Source organism: Watersipora subatra, chromosome 4, assembly GCF_963576615.1.
Source record: "Watersipora subatra chromosome 4, tzWatSuba1.1, whole genome shotgun sequence".
NCBI classification, from domain to species: Eukaryota; Metazoa; Bryozoa; class Gymnolaemata; order Cheilostomatida; family Watersiporidae; genus Watersipora; species Watersipora subatra.
Window position 1 is genome coordinate 62,740,642 of NC_088711.1, and position 25,678 is coordinate 62,766,319.

General features: G+C 36.1%; 1 protein-coding gene and 1 long non-coding RNA gene across 2 annotated transcripts; one reads left to right on the plus strand and one right to left on the minus strand.

The window, feature by feature from the left end:
• The first annotated feature begins 3,271 nt into the window (after positions 1–3,271).
• On the plus strand, positions 3,272–13,726 carry LOC137394462 (uncharacterized). The gene is made up of 5 exons (XM_068081185.1): positions 3,272–3,419; positions 3,708–3,859; positions 4,404–4,548; positions 4,677–4,836; positions 13,667–13,726. Exons 1-5 carry the CDS (start codon positions 3,307–3,309, stop codon positions 13,724–13,726), a joined length of 630 nt encoding a protein of 209 aa, XP_067937286.1. The 5' UTR covers positions 3,272–3,306.
• Positions 13,727–24,265: 10,539 nt separating this feature from the next.
• LOC137392876 (uncharacterized) lies at positions 24,266–25,029 on the minus strand. The gene is made up of 3 exons (XR_010978261.1): positions 24,950–25,029; positions 24,619–24,684; positions 24,266–24,325 (listed from the first exon to the last, which is right to left on the minus strand). It is a non-coding gene; the product is annotated as an uncharacterized lncRNA (long non-coding RNA).
• Positions 25,030–25,678: the final 649 nt, after the last annotated feature.

Genomic DNA, 25,678 nt, shown 5'->3' on the forward strand with positions numbered 1-25,678 from the left:
TCCGCCATTTGGCCATAGCTGTTCTAAAGAAAAGCAGATGTTCAACAAGATAGGGTAGTTTGCCAGAAGTTTCCTTTTTTGTGAGTTGATTTTTGTGTAAGTTAATTGTCATCAGTTTCTCCCTTCTTTCCATCAATTGATTGAACAATAATGTTATATATTGTACTGAATACAAATATGAGTGAAAAGCAGATGACCAACAAATTTTCCTTGCACTGTATCCAGGCTACTAGGTTTATTTTACATGTATGTGTTTTAACACTACCACAGCGGTAAGAAAAACATAAAGTTGTTAAAATATACAAAATAATTGCTGTTGGCATTATTTTTTATATTTTGAAAAAATATTTCAAACACCTATTTTAGTTCTTGCCCGTTACCACTACATTTCAAAAACCAAAAGCATAAAATATTTTATTCAGATAGAGATATTCACATGAATCTGCATCTACCAAATAGCGTTGCCTCTGATGAGGTAGAACACTACTTGCCATCACCAGGAGGTCTAAGTACTGATTGTGTAGTGAGAGTCCCTCATATCTTTAACAGTGTCCTATAATATATTAGGCTCAGGGTTTAGCAATACTGCTGATCAAAGTCAGCTGGTTGTGTATTTAGTCAGCTCTTTATTTCGTGTATGGTCCTTGGTAGACAGCTTTGGTGATAGCATCTGGAGTGAGAGGAAATTGTTGTTGGCTCGTCATAGCTTGTAGTTGATATCATCATTGTGCTATCATTTACTATCTCGGCATCGGCTGACAAAAGTGCACTGGGAATGTCCTTTGCTTGCAGGATATGGGTCAGCAAGTTCAACCTAAAATTTTTCTGACGATTTGAAGCGTTTGCAGGCCTAATTCAGTTCATGTGTCACCTACACTTTCCCTTCCCTTAAGACTTGCTATGAATTTTATAGCACTGTACCATCTCAACATTATGTATGGTGTTGGTGTATGTATGGAATCATGTATGGTGTCTACATATTCTAGGATTGGTCTGCATAGATTGGTGTATGTTATGAGGCGACCCTGTTTAAGGGCATCATTTAGCACCTACTTACTTCAGCACACGGTTGACCTTACAGGCCTGTTGGGTTCTGGGGTTACGTGTTTCCCGAATCGGTGGCTAGTCTGTAGGGTGATATCCAGATATTTCATATCCTCCTGTCATTTCAAGGGTGTATCTCTAAGTCTGTAAGTGGAAAGTAGTTCTGTTGCCAAATGCAATTGCATGGCATTAAGAGTTGTTGAAGGGTAGGCTACCTTCTACTTGGAGGATCAGTTATGTACATCATTTATGTTTGGCTGGAAGTTAGTAGCATCCTTAACAGAGTTTACTCAATGATATACTATACCGTTTGCTATTGGGTCAGAAATTGCAGAGGTAGACTTCCCTTGACAGCAAGTTTAGATACAGTTTGTTCCAATTTCTTTTGTTATCGTTAAAGATTATACAATATATAACGTAATTAAACCGCCATAAATGTAGTAACCCAATATATTTGGTTACCATATAAGATTATATCATATATAGGTAACGTGTGTATGTTGTTATATATGTAGTAACCCTAAAACGCTACATATAATAGTACTAGACTAGCTGTATTCCTGACATAGTTCAGTAAAATGGCAATGTAGTTTTAATGGCCGCATACATTGTGAATGATACAAACTGTATCATTCACAAATGATGACTGACTTTATCGCTGGTCTTCTGATGTATTAGGTGTCATGTTCATTGTAATATTGTGTATATCTCCGGTGTTCAGGCGGTTCTCCATTATGGCATCTGCTCCTGCTAATACTTGCTAATACCACGAATTGGGTAGCTTACATGAGCGATGGCAGATTCACTCAATCTGTTCGTTAGGAAAGATCTATCATATTTATTATTATTATAGCTTAACATTATCTTTCTCCAACCATTTCTCATGCCTCACAACGTTCCCTTGGAACTTTCTCTTTTCACTATTTAGAAGTACGTTCTCTTACTCTTCTACCTAACCAGTAGTGGTTAACAAAAGATTCTAACAGAAGGTGGGGCATATTACTTGCAAACATTTTTGTACACTTTTGCATGGTCTACCAAATGAAGGCTATGCCAGCACCGCTAAGGAAAGATAACTTCCACAAACCTTTTGTAGATTGTTCAACTATAATTGTTCAAGATTGTTCAATAGCACTAAAAATGGAACTGATGAATGTGGTACTTAAAGTTTTGTTTTATATAATAAAACAGTTAGAGTAGCTCAGGCATATAACTTCTACAACTGCTATTGTTCTTTCTCTCTTCTATAGATACATATAATCTCAATGTTTACTACATTCAAGTTAATATAGTAACTGTATATTCTTGCTACAGCTTGTACAGCAGTTTTAGCCACTTTATATTCTTGTAAGAAGTATATAGTATATTTTTATATAGAGTGTATTATTACCAGGCATATCCTAAATTCCGAAAATTTGACACCAAATTTTAAGCTTAAAATCCATCATCAACTTATAGGGCGGTCACATTTTTATGACACTAATTCTAGTGAAATTTGACTTGAAAAAATATAGCAAATCAAAACTACATGATAAAACATATAAGGATTTATTTATAAAATAGTAAAATATTATTAATCCTACTCAATATGAGATAGATCAAACACAAAGTCCCAATCTTCATCGTTCAAATTATTATCACTAGGATTCTCTCCTGGATGCGGCAAGGCTTTTCTATTAAAAAAAAACGTACAAGTTATTAAAGGTGGCAGTTTCGTTCTATTGATGAGGCAGGCCAACACGATGGTGAAGTATTGTTTTCATGGCTTGTGGTTTTCCCTAGAACTGTCGTATTTTGTTCTTCTGGTAATTGTTGTACCTATTGCCGACGGAACAAAAAACATGAGCATTTTTGCTGATGGCAGTTTTTATACCATTTTCTCAGGTACGCATCGCCTGCCTCTAATGCTGACCGTACTATTAGCAATCAAATGATTAAAGCCAGAGAAGGGGGTTGACTTATAAGGCAGGTTCATGTCAAAACTAGAATTTTTAAACCAAACTTCAGACCTCAACTTATACAATGGGTTGACTTTTATGCTGGAATTTACGGTATATATTGTGTGTTTCTGATATACAGATATATACATAATTATGTATAACATACATGGATAAAATGTATTTCAATTGTAGCTTAAATAATAAGTTTCAACACTGCATCTTATAATTATAGCTTGCACCAAAAGTATAAGGATTGTATGTTTCGATTATACATCACACCATAAGTATAGAGACTGTATGTTCCTGCCATAGCTTGCACAGTATGTACAAAGACCGAACATCACTCATACCTGAAGCCAAGGCTGACGAAGAGACAAAGACCTCTGAATGGGCAGCTGATGGTGTGATTACTTGCATGCAATACAACCCTGAGCAGTGAGTCTAACCAAACAGACTCTGAGCTTTTAACTAAAAGCTTGTAACATATTTCGTGTAAATGTTCATGTTAAAGTCATCATTCATAAATTAGTACTGTTTGGTTGCTCAAGAACATATCTGTATTATTCATTAATTTGAGCCCAATTACATGTATCTTGTGGTTTTATGCTGATATTACGTCACACTTGTAAGAGGGTTAATACTGGAAACAACCAGGCCACAAGCTGGTTAGAACCAGCTGAAGTATCAGTCGTAAAAGTATACAATATTTGCTGATAATTTTAGAAATGAGATCGCATATGGTTCAAGTGACCATATGGTCTATATTAGGACCTTTTCACCAGATGGTTCTCAGATGCCTCTTCTAAACACCTTGCAGCATGATGGGGAGATAACTGCGCTCCGATGGAACCATGTTAAGAGGCAGTGGGTTTCAGGTATATATGGTAGCTATATCAAACCAAGTTAAAAGGTAGTGGGTTTCATTGAGATACGGTAGCTATATGGAACCAAGTTAAGAGGCAATGGGTTTCGGGTTTATATGGTAGCTATATGGAACCATGTTAAGAGGCAGGGGATTTCAAGTATATATGGTAGCTATAATACAAAAATAGCTACAGAACCACCAAGGTCGTTGCATTCTCATATATGAACCTTAATTCAATCTAGACTGAGTGTACAATCAACAAATATTTAGCAAGTCCTATTTATACATGCTGAGTAAAACATATACCAGTATGCATACGTATAAGCTTCAGTTTTCAAGTGAAACCTAGAATTACATAGAAAGCACATTCGTCCATTGTATGGGTAATATTATTAATAATCTAGTTTAATCTACTTTAATGTTGTAACAAATATGCAGGTATATATAAAAGTTATAACATACAGGTATAAACACTAAAAAGCAGATATAACTGTTGTCAAATAAAATGTTATTGCTTCTCAGACATGTAGACATATGTGGATGTTATTTTGAAGGCTCTGATGATGGGACAATAAAGGTTTGGTCTGGTCAAGGAATGAATGACCTCCTGCAGACTCTGTCAGAAAAGTCAGCGGTCACCTGTCTATGCATCGACTCAGCCAATGGCGCAATAATTGCTGGCCTTCAAAACATCATCAAGTATGTAGTTATTGCATTTCATCTGATGCATGCTGGGATACTATATTTATACCATCATCACTACTTTACATCGCATTCCCTTGATAGACCTGTTCTAGATCTACAGCTTGGACTTGATCTATTGTCAGGGTTTATGACAGCCAGAAGTTTCGGTTAATGCAGACCAATGTTGGGCACACAGACTCGGTGCGGGACGTAGTGCACATTCCCGAGCGTGAACAGTATGTCTCTTGCTCATGGGACAAAACTATCAGAATATGGAATGAATGGAAGCAAACTAAGAAACGAGTGAGTCGATTGGTCAAAGTGTTCTTCATTTCAGCTAATCAGCTCCCATTATTTTAAGTATAGTTGATAGCGCTAGTAGTATAGTGAGAGCAGATCTACACATAATAGGCGGAGCTTAGGGAGCAGGAAGTGACATCACATCAGGATCTGTTTGATTGACAGTTGGGGGGCGGAGCTAGGCGGTGTTGAGTCATGGTGTGAGTCATGGCGAGCTGTGTGATTCGTGGTGCGAGTAATGGTGTGAGTTGGTTGGTGACGTCGCGGTGGTGGTGTCGGTGGCCGAGTGGTGAGTCGGGCCGCGAGACGATTCGCGGTTGTATTTGGGATTATCGGATTTCGTTGGCGTCTGGTAGAGGTCGCTCTTCCGTGCCGTTTCGGGGATTGACGGAGAGCTCGGTGGCGACGGGTTGACGGACGGTGGCGGATGGATTTCGAGATCGTCGGAGCTTGTATGTATTTTCTTTTTTCCGATCCCGAATGAGAATGATGTGTCCGCGAACGAATATTCATTTTGATTGTAAACTTCATAAATTCTGAAATTATCTATCGCCTCTAAGTCTTCATCAGGATTAAAACTTTTCAGAATTGACGGAGCATGCAATCTGAAGGAATTCAGAGAGAAATTAAAACAAAGATTATAAACTCTGTATATCAAGACAGTAATGAGTTAAGGAAATGATATTATGATTAAATTTTATATAGTTTATTTGATGATATATCATAGGGATTTAAACTTACTATCAATGGATATGTTATTGAATAAAAGTTTTGTATATAAAAATGCTAAAACATAATATAAAAAAGACTATTGAATTTCATTCAATCCCAATTTTCTTCTTCTTCTTTCATTGTCGAATGAGAATGAACTGTCTACAATCAAAACATACATTATTTTTAGTGAGATATAGTAAAAGTAAGACATACAATCAGATTAGATGTACATATACTTATTATCTGTACTTTAATAACACTCCTGATGATCTCTTACTACACTTTATAATAATTGTACATATACTTATTCTCTGTACTTTATTAACACTCCTGATGATCTCTGACAGCACTTTATAATAATTGTACATATACTTATTCTCTGTACTTTATTAACACTCTTGATGATCTTTTATAGCACTTTATAATAATTGTACATATACTTATTCTCTGTACTTTATTAATACTCCTGATGATCTCTTACAGCACTTTATAATAATTGTACACATACCTATTCTCAGTACTTTATTAACACTCCTGATGATCTTTTACAGCACTTTAGAATAATTGTACACATACTTATTCTCTGTACTTTATTAACACTCTTGATGATCTCTTACTACACTTTATAATAATTGTACACATACTTATTCTCTGTATTTTATTAACACTCTTGATGGACTTTTACTACACTTTATAATAATTGTACACATACTTATTCTCTGTACTTTTTTACCACACCTGATGATCTCTTACAGCACTTTATAATAATTGTACATATACTTATTCTCAGTACTTTATTAACACTCCTGATGATCTCTTACAGCACTTTATAATAATTGTACATATACTTATTCTCAGTACTTTATTAACACTCCTGATGATCTCTTACAGCACTTTATAATAATTGTACACATACTTATTCTCAGTACTTTATTAACACTCCTAATGATCTCTTACAGTACTTTATAATAATTGTACATATACTTATTCTCTGTACTTTATTAACACTCTTGATGTTCTCTTACAGCACTTTATAATAATTGTACACATACTTATTCTCAGTACTTTATTAACACTCCTGATGATCTCTTAATACACTTTATAATAATTGTACATATACTTATTCTCTGTACTTTATTAACACTCTTGATGATCTCTTACTACACTTTATAATAATTGTACATATACTTATTCTCAGTACTTTATTAACACTCCTGATGATCTCTTAATACACTTTATAATAATTGTACATATACTTATTCTCTGTACTTTATTAACACTCTTGATGATCTCTTACTACACTTTATAATAATTGTACATATACTTATTCTCAGTACTTTATTAACACTCCTGATGATCTCTTACAGCACTTTATAATAATTGTACATATACTTATTCTCAGTACTTTATTAACACTCTTGATGATCTCTTACAGTACTTTATAATAATTGTACATATACTTATTCTCTGTACTTTATTAACACTCCTGATGATCTCTTACAGCACTTTATAATAATTGTACATATACTTATTCTCTGTACTTTATTAACACTCTTGATGATCTCTTAATACACTTTATAATAATTGTACATATACTTATTCTCTGTACTTTATTAACACTCTTGATGATCTCTTACTACACTTTATAATAATTGTACATATACTTATTCTCAGTACTTTATTAACACTCCTGATGATCTCTTACAGCACTTTATAATAATTGTACATATACTTATTCTCAGTACTTTATTAACACTCTTGATGATCTCTTACAGTACTTTATAATAATTGTACATATACTTAATATCTGTACTTTATTAACACTCTTGATGAACTCTTACAGCACTTTATAATAATTGTACATATACTTATTATCTGTACTTTGTTAACACACCTGATGATCTTTTACAACACTTTATAATAATTGTACATATACTTATTCTCTGTACTTTATTAACACTCTTGATGATCTCTTACAGCACTTTATAATAATTGTACATATACTTAATATCTGTACTTTATTTACACTCTTGATGAACTCTTACAGAACTTTATAATAATTGTACATATACTTATTATCTGTACTTTAATAACACTCCTGATGATCTCTTACTACACTTTATAATAACTGTACATATACTTATTCTCTGTACTTTATTAACAATCCTGATGATCTCTGACAGCACTTTATAATAATTGTACATATACTTATTCTCTGTACTTTATTAACACTCTTGATGATCTCTTACAGCACTTTATAATAATTGTACATATACTTATTCTCTGTACTTTATTAATACTCCTGATGTTCTCTTACAACACTTTATAATAATTGTACACATACTTATTCTCAGTACTTTATTAACACTCCTGATGATCTTTTACAGCACTTTAGAATAATTGTACACATACTTATTCTCTGTACTTTATTAACACTCTTGATGATCTCTTACTACACTTTATAATAATTGTACACATACTTATTCTCTGTATTTTATTAACACTCTTGATGGTCTTTTACTACACTTTATAATAATTGTACACATACTTATTATCTGTACTTTTTTACCACACCTGATGATCTCTTACAGCACTTTATAATAATTGTACATATACTTATTCTCAGTACTTTATTAACACTCTTGATGATCTCTTACAGCACTTTATAATAATTGTACATATACTTATTCTCTGTACTTTATTAACACTCCTGATCTTTAATTAAATTAAACTAGTAGACTTGCTAGCATCACATTCTAACTGATATCTTCAAAATATGGAAAAGACTGTGAAGTGATATATAATACACAATCTTGCGATAAAATCATGACAAAATACTTTTGGTAAAGAGAACCCTGTTATCATTCATCAATCTTTGAGAGAATAAATGATACATACTACATTTATTCAAAACAATACATATATTCATTTTCTTTATATTCTCTTCAAAACGAATACTTACCTATACCTACCTTAGTACAATTCCTCCATCTGTCCATTGGGCCTTCTTTTTTTTTGCTCATTCCTCTATTTACTGGGCAAGAGACTGTTATGGAATGGTTAAGCCAAACCAAACAGGAGAATTCCATAGGCAAGCCTAGGAAAACACTCAGGTCGATTGCCAAGGCGCTTGTCCACACGACAGCCTGAACACAGCGACACTCAACGAACTTAATCGCGAGTAGCCGGCTAACAGAATTCTAGCTGAAGCATACAAGCCTTATGGTATCAACGCTCGATTGCCCCAAAATCTCAATCTGTATATAAGTAGGCATCAGGAGCAGGACTAAGTGATGAAAAGGAAAATTACACTGAGCAAGCTTCTTATACAGAGTATTGAAGAATAGTGGCATATCCAACAAAATCAATGAAGCGAAAATAGTAAACAGATTTTCGCGAAATTGAATTTCGCGAAAGTGAATTTCGCGAAATTACACATTATATATATTATATAGTCAACTTTCGCGAAATTGGATTTCGCGAAATTACACATTATATATATTATATAGTCAACTTTCGCGAAATTGAATTTCGCGAAAGTGAATTTCGCGAAATCCAATTTCGCGAAATTACACATATAATATATATGTGTAATTTCGCGAAATCCAATTTCGCGAAATTCACTTTCGCGAAATTCAATTTCGCGAAAGTTGACTATATAATATATATAATGTGTAATTTCGCGAAATCCAATTTCGCGAAATTCACTTTCGCGAAATTCAATTTCGCGAAAGTTGACTATATAATATATATAATGTGTAATTTCGCGAAATTCACTTTCGCGAAATTCAATTTCGCGAAAGATGACTATATAATATATATAATGTGTAATTTCGCGAAATTCACTTTCGCGAAATTCAATTTCGCGAAAGTTGACTATATAATATATATAATGTGTAATTTCGCGAAATCCAATTTCGCGAAATTCACTTTCGCGAAATTCAATTTCGCGAAAGTTGACTATATAATATATATAATGTGTAATTTCGCGAAATTCACTTTCGCGAAATTCAATTTCGCGAAAGATGACTATATAATATATATAATGTGTAATTTCGCGAAATTCACTTTCGCGAAATTCAATTTCGCGAAAATCTGTTTACTATTTTCGCTTCATTGATTTTGTTGGATACGCCACTATTCTTCAATACTCTGTATAAGAAGCTTGCTCAGTGTAATTTTCCTTTTCATCACTTAGTCCTGCTCCTGATGCCTACTTATATACAGATTGAGATTTTGGGGCAATCGAGCGTTGATACCATAAGGCTTGTATGCTTCAGCTAGAATTCTGTTAGCCGGCTACTCGCGATTAAGTTCGTTGAGTGTCGCTGTGTTCAGGCTGTCGTGTGGACAAGCGCCTTGGCAATCGACCTGAGTGTTTTCCTAGGCTTGCCTATGGAATTCTCCTGTTTGGTTTGGCTTAACCATTCCATAACAGTCTCTTGCCCAGTAAATAGAGGAATGAGCAAAAAAAAAAAGAAGGCCCAATGGACAGATGGAGGAATTGTACTAAGGTGGGTATAGGTAAGTATTCGTTTTGAAGAGAATATAAAGAAAATGAATATATGTATTGTTTTGAATAAATGTAGTATGTATCATTTATTCTCTCAAAGATTGATGAATGATAACAGGGTTCTCTTTACCAAAAGTATTTTGTCATGATTTTATCGAAAGATTGTGTATTATATATCACTTCACAGTCTTTTCCATATTTTGAAGATATCAGTTAGAATGTGATGCTAGCAAGTCTACTAGTTTAATTTAATTAAAGATCAGGAGTGTTAATAAAGTACAGAGAATAAGTATATGTACAATTATTATAAAGTGCTGTAAGAGATCATCAAGAGTGTTAATAAAGTACTGAGAATAAGTATATGTACAATTATTATAAAGTGCTGTAAGAGATCATCAGGTGTGGTAAAAAAGTACAGAGAATAAGTATGTGTACAATTATTATAAAGTGTAGTAAAAGACCATCAAGAGTGTTAATAAAATACAGAGAATAAGTATGTGTACAATTATTATAAAGTGTAGTAAGAGATCATCAAGAGTGTTAATAAAGTACAGAGAATAAGTATGTGTACAATTATTCTAAAGTGCTGTAAAAGATCATCAGGAGTGTTAATAAAGTACTGAGAATAAGTATGTGTACAATTATTATAAAGTGCTGTAAGAGAACATCAGGAGTATTAATAAAGTACAGAGAATAAGTATATGTACAATTATTATAAAGTGCTGTAAGAGATCATCAAGAGTGTTAATAAAGTACAGAGAATAAGTATATGTACAATTATTATAAAGTGCTGTCAGAGATCATCAGGATTGTTAATAAAGTACAGAGAATAAGTATATGTACAATTATTATAAAGTGTAGTAAGAGATCATCAGGAGTGTTATTAAAGTACAGATAATAAGTATATGTACAATTATTATAAAGTGCTGTAAGAGATCATCAAGAGTGTTAATAAAGTACTGAGAATAAGTATGTGTACAATTATTATAAAGTGCTGTAAGAGATCATCAGGATTGTTAATAAAGTACAGAGAATAAGTATATGTACAATTATTATAAAGTGTAGTAAGAGATCATCAAGAGTGTTAATAAAGTACTGAGAATAAGTATATGTACAATTATTTTAAAGTGCTGTCAGAGATCATCAAGAGTGTTAATAAAGTACTGAGAATAAGTATATGTACAATTATTATAAAGTGCTGTAAGAGATCATCAGGTGTGGTAAAAAAGTACAGAGAATAAGTATGTGTACAATTATTATAAAGTGTAGTAAAAGTCCATCAAGAGTGTTAATAAAATACAGAGAATAAGTATGTGTACAATTATTATAAAGTGTAGTAAGAGATCATCAAGAGTGTTAATAAAGTACAGAGAATAAGTATGTGTACAATTATTCTAAAGTGCTGTAAAAGATCATCAGGAGTGTTAATAAAGTACAGAGAATAAGTATATGTACAATTATTATAAAGTGCTGTAAGAGATCATCAGGAGTATTAATAAAGTACAGAGAATAAGTATATGTACAATTATTATAAAGTGCTGTAAAAGATCATCAAGAGTGTTAATAAAGTACAGAGAATAAGTATATGTACAATTATTATAAAGTGCTGTCAGAGATCATCAGGAGTGTTAATAAAGTACAGAGAATAAGTATATGTACAATTATTATAAAGTGTAGTAAGAGATCATCAGGAGTGTTATTAAAGTACAGATAATAAGTATATGTACATCTAATCTGATTGTATGTCTTACTTTTACTATATCTCACTAAAAATAATGTATGTTTTGATTGTAGACAGTTCATTCTCATTCGACAATGAAAGAAGAAGAAGAAAATTGGGATTGAATGAAATTCAATAGTCTTTTTTATATTATGTTTTAGCATTTTTATATACAAAACTTTTATTCAATAACATATCCATTGATAGTAAGTTTAAATCCCTATGATATATCATCAAATAAACTATATAAAATTTAATCATAATATCATTTCCTTAACTCATTACTGTCTTGATATACAGAGTTTATAATCTTTGTTTAATTTCTCTCTGAATTCCTTCAGATTGCATGCTCCGTCAATTCTGAAAAGATTTAATCCTGATGAAGACTTAGAGTTCATGTAAATCTCACTTCGATCCAATATCATGAGAGCTGGTGTCAACCATTGAAATGATGAGGGAATGTTATACTTTTGAGGATCGATGATCGAACATAATACCACACGCTCTCCCTTACGTTCAACGAAGAATTGCAACGCAATCTCACAATTGTCATTTTCTTCAGACTTATTTGCTTGTATTACTTCTAACGAAGCTGGAATATCCAAAACTTTTAGATCAATCCATTTCCATGGTTCTTGCATTTCCTCGGTTTTAAAAACTGTTGCAATAGGTGACGTAATTTTCTCATCTCCTTCCATATAATTTTCCTTGGATTCGAATATCCGCTTTACTACCGAACTTTTTCTTGATGATCTTCGTAATGACGTAGTTCTGTTCAATCTAGACTTGGTTGGTCTTCTATACTCTCTTTGTTTCATATTCAATTGGGAAGTTCTTTCAGAAATAATGTCGATATTCATACTATTGGAAGTTGACTCCTCAGAAGCTCCAGTAACAATCAACACTAACTAATAATACTTCATCAATTTATACATTATCTTTAAAAAAGTAGTGGAACCATAACAGCGATGGATAATTTCAGAATTTATGAAGTTTACAATCAAAATGAATATTCGTTCGCGGACACATCATTCTCATTCGGGATCGGAAAAAAGAAAATACATACAAGCTCCGACGATCTCGAAATCCATCCGCCACCGTCCGTCAACCCGTCGCCACCGAGCTCTCCGTCAATCCCCGAAACGGCACGGAAGAGCGACCTCTACCGGACGCCAACGAAATCCGATAATCCCAAATACAACCGCGAATCGTCTCGCGGCCCGACTCACCACTCGGCCACCGACACCACCACCGCGACGTCACCAACCAACTCACACCATTACTCGCACCACGAATCACACAGCTCGCCATGACTCACACCATGACTCAACACCGCCTAGCTCCGCCCCCCAACTGTCAATCAAACAGATCCTGATGTGATGTCACTTCCTGCTCCCTAAGCTCCGCCTATTATGGGTAGATCTGCTCTCACTATACTACTAGCGCTAATCTTTCAAATAGCTAATCAGGAAACAAATGGGTTCTTTCTAAATCTAATTATAATTAATCATTAGACACGCCCTCAAACTTCAATTGTTACTCTGACCACTAGTATTGTTATAATTGAGCTTGTTATCGAACAGTTTCAGGTTTTTATAAAAGTTAGGACGTTTTACTTATGGATGAAACCGCTACTGACATTTTAGTATAATGTCTATCACAAGGATTCAATCAAGATTTATACAATATTTCAATAAACTTTTAACACAGCCATGATGACCTGGGCTACTTGTCACAATAGCGTTTAAGGATGATTTGTCTATTGATACACTCATATTGTCTGTGAGTGGAACTTGGTCTAGCTGTAAGCATTTACTATATGTCCATCAGCTGTATGTAATATATGAGAGCACCTGCACACCTTAGTCACACTTTGTTGTAAACAGGAGCCCAAAGGAGAGGCAGAAACTGATAGGAGACGCAGGCGTTCTGAAGGCTATGAATGATAGCGGTTGAGGAGTCAGGCAGTGGTGACACAAAAAACTGTTTAACATTTAATTGCAGAGTGCAACTCTCTCTGAAACAGTTGTTATTGTCCCCCTCCTCTATTTTACTCCAGTAGAGTTGTATGTCCACCCCAAATAGTCTGGAGTGAAAATACTGATGTATCTTACAGGAAATTCATTAACAAGTTGTAGCTGACCTAATTTTGTTATAAAGTGTTGCTCAGTTTATCTTTTTTAGTTATATATATTTATTTTATTTAAATATTACTTTTCTTTTGTTGATTGCGAGATTCTGTGATAAAGACACACCAACACTTGATGCAGTTAGTACTCATAGTATGCTATATTATTTGTTTTGTTTAATCTTATATACTATCATCAATTAAATAAATAAGTTCACTGTCACTTTATAACTTTATGATTCTTTATGACTCCTTGAGGAAAAACAACAGGGCTAGTAACACAGGGCATTAGTGTTTTTCTTGTAGTGCAGATGCTGAAGACATCTAGCGACTTTTTAAAAAAGCTAAAGAATGCGCGACATCTTGTCGTACATTACTTTGTAATCACCAGGGGTTTTATTGGTGCTGCTCGAGGACCGGGTTTAGTATTCCTTCTCTATATTTCTGTATCAAATGGAGCCTTCATTAACTTGCTGCAAGCCACAATTACATCGTTTAACAGTGTACAAATCAGTGGGTGGTTTCAAATAAGTGTTCAAGCTAGGGTCTTGGAATGTTAGAAGCTGCCCGCTCTAAAAACACAGACTCTGTGCTGTCTATGAAGTTATGAAAGGGGGTTTATCTATGACTCAGGTGACTACTAACAAGCCATAAAATACTGTACAAAAGTGTTTGTTTTTGTTCAAGCACTACAGCAATCACCAGAATATCTATCTTTGCGACAGTGCATTCAGCCTAACAATTCTGTTTCTTTATAGAACTGCTTAGAGAGGTCTGCACCATAATCACAGGCTGAATAAGACCAAATTAGCATATTTATTTTCACTATCAGTGAGAATACATCAAAATCTTTATTAACCCAGTTTTTGTGAACAAGAGCAACTGTAACTGAATTCAGGTGATCAAAATCTGTGTTTATATGTCAGTTTGACTAGTGCAGACAGAAAAGGCAACTCTCAATAACCAGCTCTTCCTATGCTATTGGGAAAAGGCCCATTTGATGGCCCTTGGAATTCTGCAAGCAATTGTGTGCATTTATTTTATTGCATCGAAATTATATGGCTCATTCTGTCTTGATTGAATGGGATGTTGAACAGCTTTTAGTATTAGGCTATTAGCTTTGAGGTTAAAGCATTCAAAGTATGGCATAGAGCAGCTGAGCAGCATGAAATCGCTTTGTTTGTTTAGTGTAAGCCGAGATTAAAATTCTAAATAGGCTCCATTGTCAATGCATTCTAAAATTGGCTAATTCTATGTGTGCTTATGACACGGTCTAGTGATTCATATGTTCAATCTGTTCATACCTAACAAAGCTTGGGCGAAGATGATAACAGGTGCAAGCTATAGAGTTGTCGCGGTGGCCTATACGGATAGCAAGTACCTGGAGCGGGGTAGCTTGATCAAGTCCTAAATGTTATATAGTCGTGGATTTTTGCATGTGGTTCTCACTAGCATAGCGGATTACTGCTATTGCAAACACTACTATGTGGGATATATTACAAGTCGGTTGATCTTACCAAGTTTGATTATTTACATATGGCTATATTCGTGTACTACGTATTTTAGTCAATGGCTTAGTAACACTTGTGATTAATTGTTGTAAATACAAGAATAGCTTAGTAGGGATTGTGCGAGACGGAGCGTCTTTGGAAGCTCTCTTATAACTCTTAGATATCTTTCTATGCATATCATATCTTGTTCTTACTGCATTGTTTCATACTAACATAACATACGTACTGACCTGATTTATCGGCGCTAAGGAACTCGGCTGCCCCAGGCGTTGCTGGCATACCTACCAACTCTCACTCCTTTTCCCACTCCAGGGTTGGCAGGTCTGGTTGCTGGGTATGTTTTTATAGATACCGAGTGGTAGATTTTATGGAAGTTTTTTGTTTAAAGTCCCTGCAGTTTCTTACTTTAGTTTTAAAATGAATAGTCGGCGCTAAGGACCTCGGCCGCCTCAAGCGTTGCTGGGTATGTTTTGGTTTCATATATTTAATAGGTCAGATGTCAGGTATTTATTAGGATTTATTGGCAAGGTACAAGATACAATAAACAAGATGCACATACGCTATTGAGCTTGTGCTAACACGTGACCGGAAAACGGAAACTGCTTATATACTGCAATCTATAACATCTTCCTTCTAAACCTTACTGTTTAAACCATAAACGGTAGATCAAAACTTGTAACATGTGATTGTCTTGACCGCTCGAAAAACAAAAAATAAAAAACTACAACAAACTTACACGCACTACTACTGAAAAACTACAATATCTAAGTAAGACACGGGATTCCACCCAAGGCCCTGGACAAACCGCCCAAGAGCATGAGGTGTCAACCCCACCACAACCTTAGGAGCTGCTCATGAGCACTCATATTGATCGAAATACGCAGGCCTCTTTAGTTCTCTGTCAAATCTAGACCGCGTTACCAACGGACTCAAAGCGGGGACAGTTGGCGGTGCGCTCGCGACGCTAGCCGGCGGTTCATCAGAACCCCCTGGTACGCTCGCGCGAACTCTGTTTTGATCCCCAGCATTGGCATTTTTTACAATCTCAGACCCATTGTTGCCCATAGGAAAATCTCTAGGATGAATTGGCTTGTTGACTTGACTACTTCGTATATCTACACCGTTTCGTCTAAAGAGCTTGTTATCGTCTGTCTTTACTAAATAAGATCTATCACTATGTGTACCCTCAATCTCACCTTGTATCCATTTATCTTTGGCAGTTCTGAAATGCATTTTTCCTTTGATCTAAACCCTTCTTTCTAAGGGCCAGCCATCCTATCATGGTAATACTTATCCTTTGATTTACGTTCGCCCAGTGCTAATCCGACATCACTTAACTCGTAGGTCTGAACTTGGTACCTAACTTCCGGGAGCGGCAGGCTGTCACGTAAAGAGCGCCCTTGCAACAATTGGGCAAGGGAAGGCAAGCCCTCTCCAATAGGGGTGTTGCGAAGCGTAGACAACCAAGCCCACCAGTCCGCACATCGGCCCATCATAAACTTTACTGTCCCAATAGTGCGCTCCACTTGGCCGTTTCCTGATGGGTGAAGCGAGGAACTAGTTACATGTTTGGTACTTTTTGAATTACATTATTCTCTGAAATACAAAGACGAGAACTGAGGACCGTTATCCGATACTAGTACCTGTGGAGTTCCAAAATCAGAAAACACTTGTGATAGTGCTTGTGCCACAGTTTTAGCAGTGGTAGTTTTTAATTCTTTCACCGCAGGCCATTTAGAAAGAGAATCTACTAACATAAGCTACTCCTTACTTTTGAAACTAAATAAATCGACACCCACTTTCTGAAATGGGAAGTCTGGGATTGGTACTGGAAGCAGTGGTTCCTTCCTACCTTTTCTTTTCACTGTACGACAAGGCTCACAAGCCAGGCATTTATCTTCTATACGTCGTTTTAGGCCAGGCCAAAAAACAGCTGTCTGAACGTGTTGCATTGTTTTAGTTATACCCTGATGAACCGAATGAAATGCTTCTAAAACCTCATTTCTCAAAGTCACTGGAATTACGAGTCTACTGCCATAAAATACAATACCACCTACCTCAACTAGGTTATTTCTCAGACTCCAAAAGGGTAAAGCTCGACTTGGGCATGCTCGTCTAGGTGTTGGCCACCCTTCCATGATGAACTGTAACACAACCGCCATCTCTTCATCATTACTCATAGCCTGGGCATACTTACCCATGGTTTCTTCCAATCTAATTACAACCTTGCATACCTGCATCAGCGGATCTGGTCCCAGATCTTCTACCAGTCCCGTACTTGCAGGGCACGTTCTGAATAGAATATCAGATATCACCATATCCTTACCAGGAACATAAGTCAGCGTGATTGAATAACTTAGCAGCTCTAGTCGCATTGCTGCCAGCCTAGGTGAAAGTGTAGCTATCTCTTTTTCCATGATACCCAACAGCGGTTTGTGGTCCGTGGCAATTGTGACATGTCTGCTCAAACAGTAATATCTGAATCGTTTGCATGCAAAAACTGTAGCCAACAGCTCTTTCTCGATTTGCGAGTACCTCTGTTGGGTTTCTGTAAAAGACTTGGCCACAAACTCAATGGGCCTACCACCCTGTATAAGTACTGCCCCCAAAGAATGAGAGCTAGCATCAACTGAAAGGGTTACTGGAGCTTTAAGATCAAAATAAGAAAGAGTAGGAGCATCCAGCATACTCTTTTTTAAGGCATCAAAAGCCTGTGCTTGCTGGATCTCCCATATAAATTCCTTCGACTTTTTGCACACCTCTCTCAAAGGGTAAGTCAATTCAGACAGTCCTGCAATGAATTTGGACAAGTAGTTTATAAACCCGAGTACCCTCTCAACTGCTTTGCTATCGTTGGGTACGACCATGTTCTTCACCGCACTTACCTTGTCGGCTCCAGGCCGGACGCCGTGCTCAGACAAATCATGACCTAAAAAAGTCACCACTTGCTGTCCAAAAACACTTTTCTCCTTGTTCAGTGTGAGACTAGCGCCTTTACATCACGCTAAAACCTGGTGTAACCTATTATTGTGTTCTTCTAACGTCTTAGCATGAATCAAAATATCGTCTATATAGACTTCTATTCCCTCTATGCCTTGTAGCATATCTACCATTTTGGCATAAAATAGCTTAGGTGCATTACAGATACCCATAGGGCATCTGAGATATCTAAACTTACCGTATGGTGTGACGAAACAGGTGAGTCTCGAAGACTCATAAGTCAATGGCAACTGGTGGAAGCCTTGTTTCCCATCTAAACAACTGAAATACTCAGCTCCATGTAGGCGAGCAAATATCTCTGTGCTAGCACTAATGAGACATTGTATTCTTATCAACTGAGTGTTCAAGTACTGTGGATCTAAACATATTCTGATTTTATCATTTGGTTTTCTCACAGTTACTGTTGGGCTTAGCCACTCTGAGGGCTCCTCATCCCTACATATGATACCCTCATTTTCCAGTTTATACAACTTTTCTTTGAATTTCTGTCTTATATCCTGTGGTATTGTTCTAAGCACCACAGCTTTGAGCACTGCTGTGGGTTTCAACTGTTTCAAGCTGACCCAAACCTTGGAAAACACTCTCATAGCTTTTCACTATGTCTTCACACAGTTTTGACCAAAATTGCTATTTGACAGCTCTCTGCTCTCTATCTATCTATATATATTTGTATATATATATATATACATATTTGTATATATATATATATACATATTTGTATATATATATATATATATATATATATATATATATATATATAAACATATATGTATATATATATACATATATATATATAAACATACATATATGTATATATATATATAAATTGTTTCCTCACCCCGGATACCCCGTATGGGTGGTAAATTCTGCTGTAACTCAGGTCTCCTACCGGAGACCTGGGAGTTTGAGCACTCGCCTCAAGATCTTAGCTGTTCCCAATAGCGCACTTTTCTGCAACTCACCTGAGTTGATTGTTGTTGGTATTTGGGCAAGCCACATTTTATGCGCCGGTGTTATTGCGCCCAGTGCCCCAATGACTACTGGGATTACAGTTGTTCTTACATTCCAGCAATTTTCAATTTCTTCTCCAAGAGGGAGATATTTCTCTACCTTTTCTTTTTCTTTGCTGGCTATATTGTAGTCATTGGGTACTGCTATATCTATTATAGTAGCCCTCTTGTTCTCCTTGTCTACCACCACTATATCTGGTTGGTTTGCTAGGACATGCTTGTCAGTTTGGATGTAGAAGTCCCAGAGGATCTTAGCGCGGTCATTTTCATTCACCTTACCAGGAGCTTCCCACCAGTGTTGTGGTTTATTAAGGTCATACTCATCACATAGACTTCTATACACAATACCTGCAACATGATTATGCCGCTCAGTGTATGCGTTCCCTGCTAGCTGCCTGCATCCACTGATGATGTGTTGGATGGTCTCAGGTGCATCTTTGCACAGTCTGCATCTAGGATCGTCTCTAGTGTGATAGATTTTCGTTTGGAGTTGCCTTGTTGGGAGCACTTGCTCCTGGGCTGCCATGATTAGCGACTCTGTATTGGCCGTTAGGTTTCCTTTATTCAGCCACATATATGTCTGGTGAAGATCGCCAACCTTAGATATTTGTTGGTGGTAAGCACCATGAAGAGGTTTCGTGTGCCAGTCAATTTCCTCATCATCAGGGCGTAGGTCCGTTGTAAGAGCAGCCGATTGAAATTCAGCTACCAACTTATCTGAGATGGCCATGGAGGCTGCATATGATTTGATGCTTTGCTCCTCCTCTTTCACTGTCTGCTGTACACTTTTGAGTCCCCTACCGCCATCTTTCCTATCAAGATACAATCTAGTAGTATCAGATTTTTGGTGGGATGCTCCATGCATGGTCAGCAGTTTACGAGTTGCTATATCTGTTTCTTTGATGGCTTCCTCAGTCCACTTTTTTATGCCTGCTGGATATCTTATTACTGGCAGTGCGTAGGTATTTATTGCCATGATTTGGTTCTTGGCATTGAGCTGGCTCCGTAGGACCTGCCGAAGGCGTTTCTTGTATTCGGTAATGGCTTTGTGACGTACCTCGGCTTCGTGGTTGATGTTGCTTTGCATAATCCCCAAGTACTTGTACCCTTCTTCTATATATTTGATGGTACCATTTGGCATTCTTAGGCCATCTGTGAGCATAGAATGGCCTTTCTTAAGAATTAGCCTTCCATATTTCTCAATACCGAAGGTCATTCCGATGTCCTTGCTGTATACCTGAGTGAGGTGTATTAGCGAATCAATGTCCCTTTCTTTGTTAGTGTACAGCTTGATGTCATCCATGTAGAAGAGGTGGTTTATCTTGGTGCCACTCTTAAACTGGTACCCATATTGAGTCTCCTCCAGCATATTGCTTAGAGCGTTTAGGCATATGCAGAAGAGCAGCGGTGATAAGGAGTCACCTTGATAGATGCCTCGCTTAATTTGTACACTCGCCAGCTTCTTGCCATTAGCCTCCAGTTCCGTCTTCCATTTGGCCATTGACATCTTGATGAATGCCACAAGAGCAGGGCGAACATTGTACATACTGAGGCACTCAAGTATCCAACTATGGGGAATTGAGTCATAGGCCTTTTTGTAGTCAATCCAAGCCATGGCAAGATTGGTTTGCCATCTCCCGCTGTCTTGACAGACCGTCCGATCCACCAGTAACTGATGTTTAGCTCCTCGGGTGTTGCGCCCAATTCCTTTCTGAGCACTGGTCATATAGTGACTCATGTGCTCTTCCAGTTTGTCTGCAACTATTCCTGAGAGCAGTTTCCAAGTGGTGGGCAAGCACATTATTGGTCGATAGTTTTTGGGAATCGGCCCCTGCTTTGGATCTTTTATCAGAAGTACAGTTCGTCCTTTGGTCAGCCGTTCTGGATGGTCACCTTGTTCTATTAGGCATTCCATCTGCTTAGCCATTCTAGTGTGAAGTGATGTCAATTTCTTTAACCAGAAGGCTTGAATCATGTCATGGCCAGGTGCTGCCCAGTTCTTCAACATGAGATCCCTCATGGTGCACAGGGCTGCTGAACATACTAGCAAATATTTAGCATGTTTAATTGTGATGAGGACAGACAAGATTGCAGAATGATAAAAATGGCTTAACCTAGTGGTTACACATGCATGTTTGTAGACTTGCAATTTGCATGTCATTAGCTGAAATCCAGTGTGAAACAATTTTCTATTAATAATTTTTTGATCGCTGGAACTGGACACATGGTTGACAGACAAATAAACAAATATACATATATATATGTATATACAAATGTATACCGTAAAACCTCTAATTGAATGCCATGGCACTCTATTTTTTAACCTTTCTTTTATAGAGGCTGTCCATTGGAGGCGGCGTTCAAATAGAGGCTGGCGGTGTATTTTTCAAATGGCTCGTCAGAATTTTGGGAAGATAAATCTAGCCTTATTACGAGCGAAGCGAACGTCGCCTATATTTTGCCTTCATTTTTCGGTGGAGCTGTATTAAACCTTTTGGATGCAATAAACTGCTAACTTACCTCCAACTTGTCAAAGATCTCTTAATAAATATGCGTCGAGAAACTGAGAAATCTCTTTACCAGCTTATATCTATTGCTTGCCATTGGCCTGCGATGATATTATAGCCTGTGACCTTCTTTGCACTTTGTTGGCATTTTCAATTTTTAATTTATTCTAAATTTGAAGACATATTTTTATTTTATATCTCTATTTATTGTTTATTTATTGTTGCATAAAAGCTCATTGCACTCATTGATATGTTTGCTACAGTTCGCAGCCAAAACTAGCTTTTCATGTGCAATAGAAGTGGAGTTATGAGCATCGGTCCATTGTAAGCCGTGATAAGATAGCCACCAGGCTGCTAGAAAATAACATGCTGTAAATCTGCATATTTATAAGTTACATCATGATAATCCATCAAATGATACAAATATATATTCATGAACACGTGACTTAAACGAACCATAATTATATTACATGCAGAAACAAATAATAACATTTTTAAAACAAAAATATTTCCACCCATTGCTCGGATAGCTGCTTTCTGATTGATTGTTGCTTTTGATGGAACGAACATCTTTTAGCTGTCCAATACTTTCCACAATATCTTTTGGCTTCAACTCTTCATCTGCACTGCTGAACTAGTCGATATTGACGTCCAAACATTTTTTTGGCCAAGCAAAACTTTCATGTGCTGCATTTATCACTAATGCAACGCGTAAAGGTTTTGCTCACAATGAACGTAATCTTTGGTCCAAAACTTGCAAACCGGTTTTTATATGCATGTCCTTCGAAGTATTAGGACCGCGTTAAACAAAAAACTACTATTAGCCTGAGACAGTTAGTAGTTATTTCTATGGCAGTAGTATAGTGAGAGCAGATCTACACACACTAGGCGGAGCTTAGGGAGCAGGAAGTGACATCACATCAGGATCTGTTTGATTGACAGTTGGGGGGCGGAGCTAGGCGGTGTTGAGTCATGGTGTGAGTCATGGCGATCTGTGTGATTCGTGGTGCGAGTAATGGTGTGAGTTGGTTGGTGACGTCGCGGTGGTGGTGTCGGTGGCCGAGTGGTGAGTCGGGCCGCGAGACGATTCGCGGTTGTATTTGGTATTATCGGATTTCGTTGGCGTCCGGTAGAGGTCGCTCTTCCGTGCCGTTTCGGGGATTGACGGAGAGCTCGGTGGCGACGGGTTGACGGACGGTGGCGGATGGATTTCGAGATCGTCGGAGCTTGTATGTATTTTCTTTTTTCCGATCCCGAATGAGAATGATGTGTCCGCGAACGAATATTCATTTTGATTGTAAACTTCATAAATTCTGAAATTATCCATCGCTGTTATGGTTCCACTACTTTTTTAAAGATAATGTATAAATTGATGAAGTATTATTAGTTAGTGTTGATTGTTACTGGAGCTTCTGAGGAGTCAACTTCCAATAGTATGAATATCGACATTATTTCTGAAAGAACTTCCCAATTGAATATGAAACAAAGAGAGTATAGAAGACCAACCAAGTCTAGATTGAACAGAACTACGTCATTACGAAGATCATCAAGAAAAAGTTCGGTAGTAAAGCGGTTATTCGAATCCAAGGAAAATTATATGGAAGGAGATGAGAAAATTACGTCACCTATTGCAACAGTTTTTAAAACCGAGGAAATGCAAGAACCATGGAAATGGATTGATCTAAAAGTTTTGGATATTCCAGCTTCGTTAGAAGTAATACAAGCAAATAAGTCTGAAGAAAATGACAATTGTGAGATTGCGTTGCAATTCTTCGTTGAACGTAAGGGAGAGCGTGTGGTATTATGTTCGATCATCGAACCTCAAAAGTATAACATTCCCTCATCATTTCAATGGTTGACACCAGCTCTCATGATATTGGATCGAAGTGAGATTTACATGAACTCTAAGTCGTCATCAGGATTAAAACTTTTCAGAATTGACGGAGCATGCAATCTGAAGGAATTCAGAGAGAAATTAAACAAAGATTATAAACTCTGTATATCAAGACAGTAATGAGTTAAGGAAATGATATTATGATTAAATTTTATATAGTTTATTTGATGATATATCATAGGGATTGAAACTTACTATCAATGGATATGTTTTTGAATAAAAGTTTTGTATATAAAAATGCTAAAACATAATATAAAAAAGACTATTGAATTTCATTCAATCCCAATTTTCTTCTTCTTCTTTCATTGTCGAATGAGAATGAACTGTCTACAATCAAAACATACATTATTTTCAGTGAGATATAGTAAAAGTAAGACATACAATCAGATTAGATCATTCATTCAAACTAAAAATCAAATATAATGTAATACTTACTGAAGAAGAAGAAGATCCATCCTTTTTCTGAATGGAATCTTCCTGTTGAGATACGGGAGCCTGCAATTGCAATGATTACAGTCAGGATGGATTACTATAACCTTGCTGAGATAGTAGACTCCACATTCACAATGGACTCCAACTTAAATTGTAAATTTCAATTGCATTAGTCATCGAATCATAGAATGATATGCAAGATGTAATACAGACAGAATAGGATATGCAATCAGCTAGAGTAGGACATACAGACAATAAGAAAAACAAATATGTTACATCACATAGTCAGACTAGGACACACAGACAGAGGAGGATATTCAGTTAAAATAAAGAAATAAATATAATGTACTACTTACTGAAGATTCAAATTCATAAAGCCTTCTCCGAAAAGGACTATATTTAGTTCGGTGATGCCCAGGATCCTACAATTGCATTGATTATAGTCAGAGTAGAACATGCAGACAAATTAAAACACAGTCAGGTCTTACTTTGAATTTCAATTCCAACTCCTTTTGTTTTAAAGTGGAGTTATACAAAATATTAATTACTGTTTTCACAGATTGATACTCATTTTAACATTCCTACATACCAATTGGAGTGAATTTTGTTGAATGTATTTGATCTTTAGTTACATGTTTTATCATTATACAACGATATTAGACGAAATAAATATAATGTAATACTTACTTTTAAAGTCAATGTAACATCGAAGTTACGAAAGAACTCCTCTCTTTGCTGCTGCATGACCAATGATTTCTACAATAATTTCCAAAATTACTTTGTATAATTTAATAGTTTCATTTAAGCAAACCCTATAATTCGAAATATATTTAATATGTAGTTTATATTCTCAAGTTTCCTTTAATCAAAAATATAATTTAGTAAAATATTATAATGTAGTACTTACTTTCTTTTGAAGCTTGATCTTGAATCGAAAAGCCTTCTGTTTTTCAGGATCTACCTCTCTACCCCAAGGGCAGTAGCCCCATATCTCAACACACGTGTCGATGCATTTTGTCTGAGTTAGGAGTCTATCCACGTTTTTGTCTCAAGCACACATTGTAAACTATTATAAATAAAATGAGATGAAAAACTTATTCTTTCTCGTTGCTTATATAGTAAGCAGAATCAATATTATGGTTGATTAAACTTGTGTAATTTATGATCACGAAATTGTAAAATCAGCTAAACAGATTTCGCGAAATTCAATTTCGCGAAAGTTGACTATATAATATATATGATGTGAAATTTCGCGAAATCCAATTTCGCGAAAGTTGACTATATAATATATGATGTGAAATTTCGCGAAATCCAATTTCGCGAAATTCACTTTCGCGAAATTCAATTTCGCGAAAGTTGACTATATAATATATATGATGTGAAATTTTGCGAAATCCAATTTCGCGAAATTCACTT

What these genes read in the sequence shown, in the direction of transcription:
- LOC137394462 (XM_068081185.1), top strand. Translation starts at nt 3,307, where the DNA reads ATGTACAAAGACCGAACATCACTCATACCTGAAGCCAAGGCTGACGAA. An exon ending in GGCCTTCAAAACATCATCAA is followed by an intron (nt 4,549 to 4,676) that starts GTATGTAGTTAT and finishes ATCTATTGTCAG; the next exon opens with GGTTTATGACAGCCAGAAGT. An exon ending in GGAAGCAAACTAAGAAACGA is followed by an intron (nt 4,837 to 13,666) that starts GTGAGTCGATTG and finishes TGTTGTAAACAG; the next exon opens with GAGCCCAAAGGAGAGGCAGA.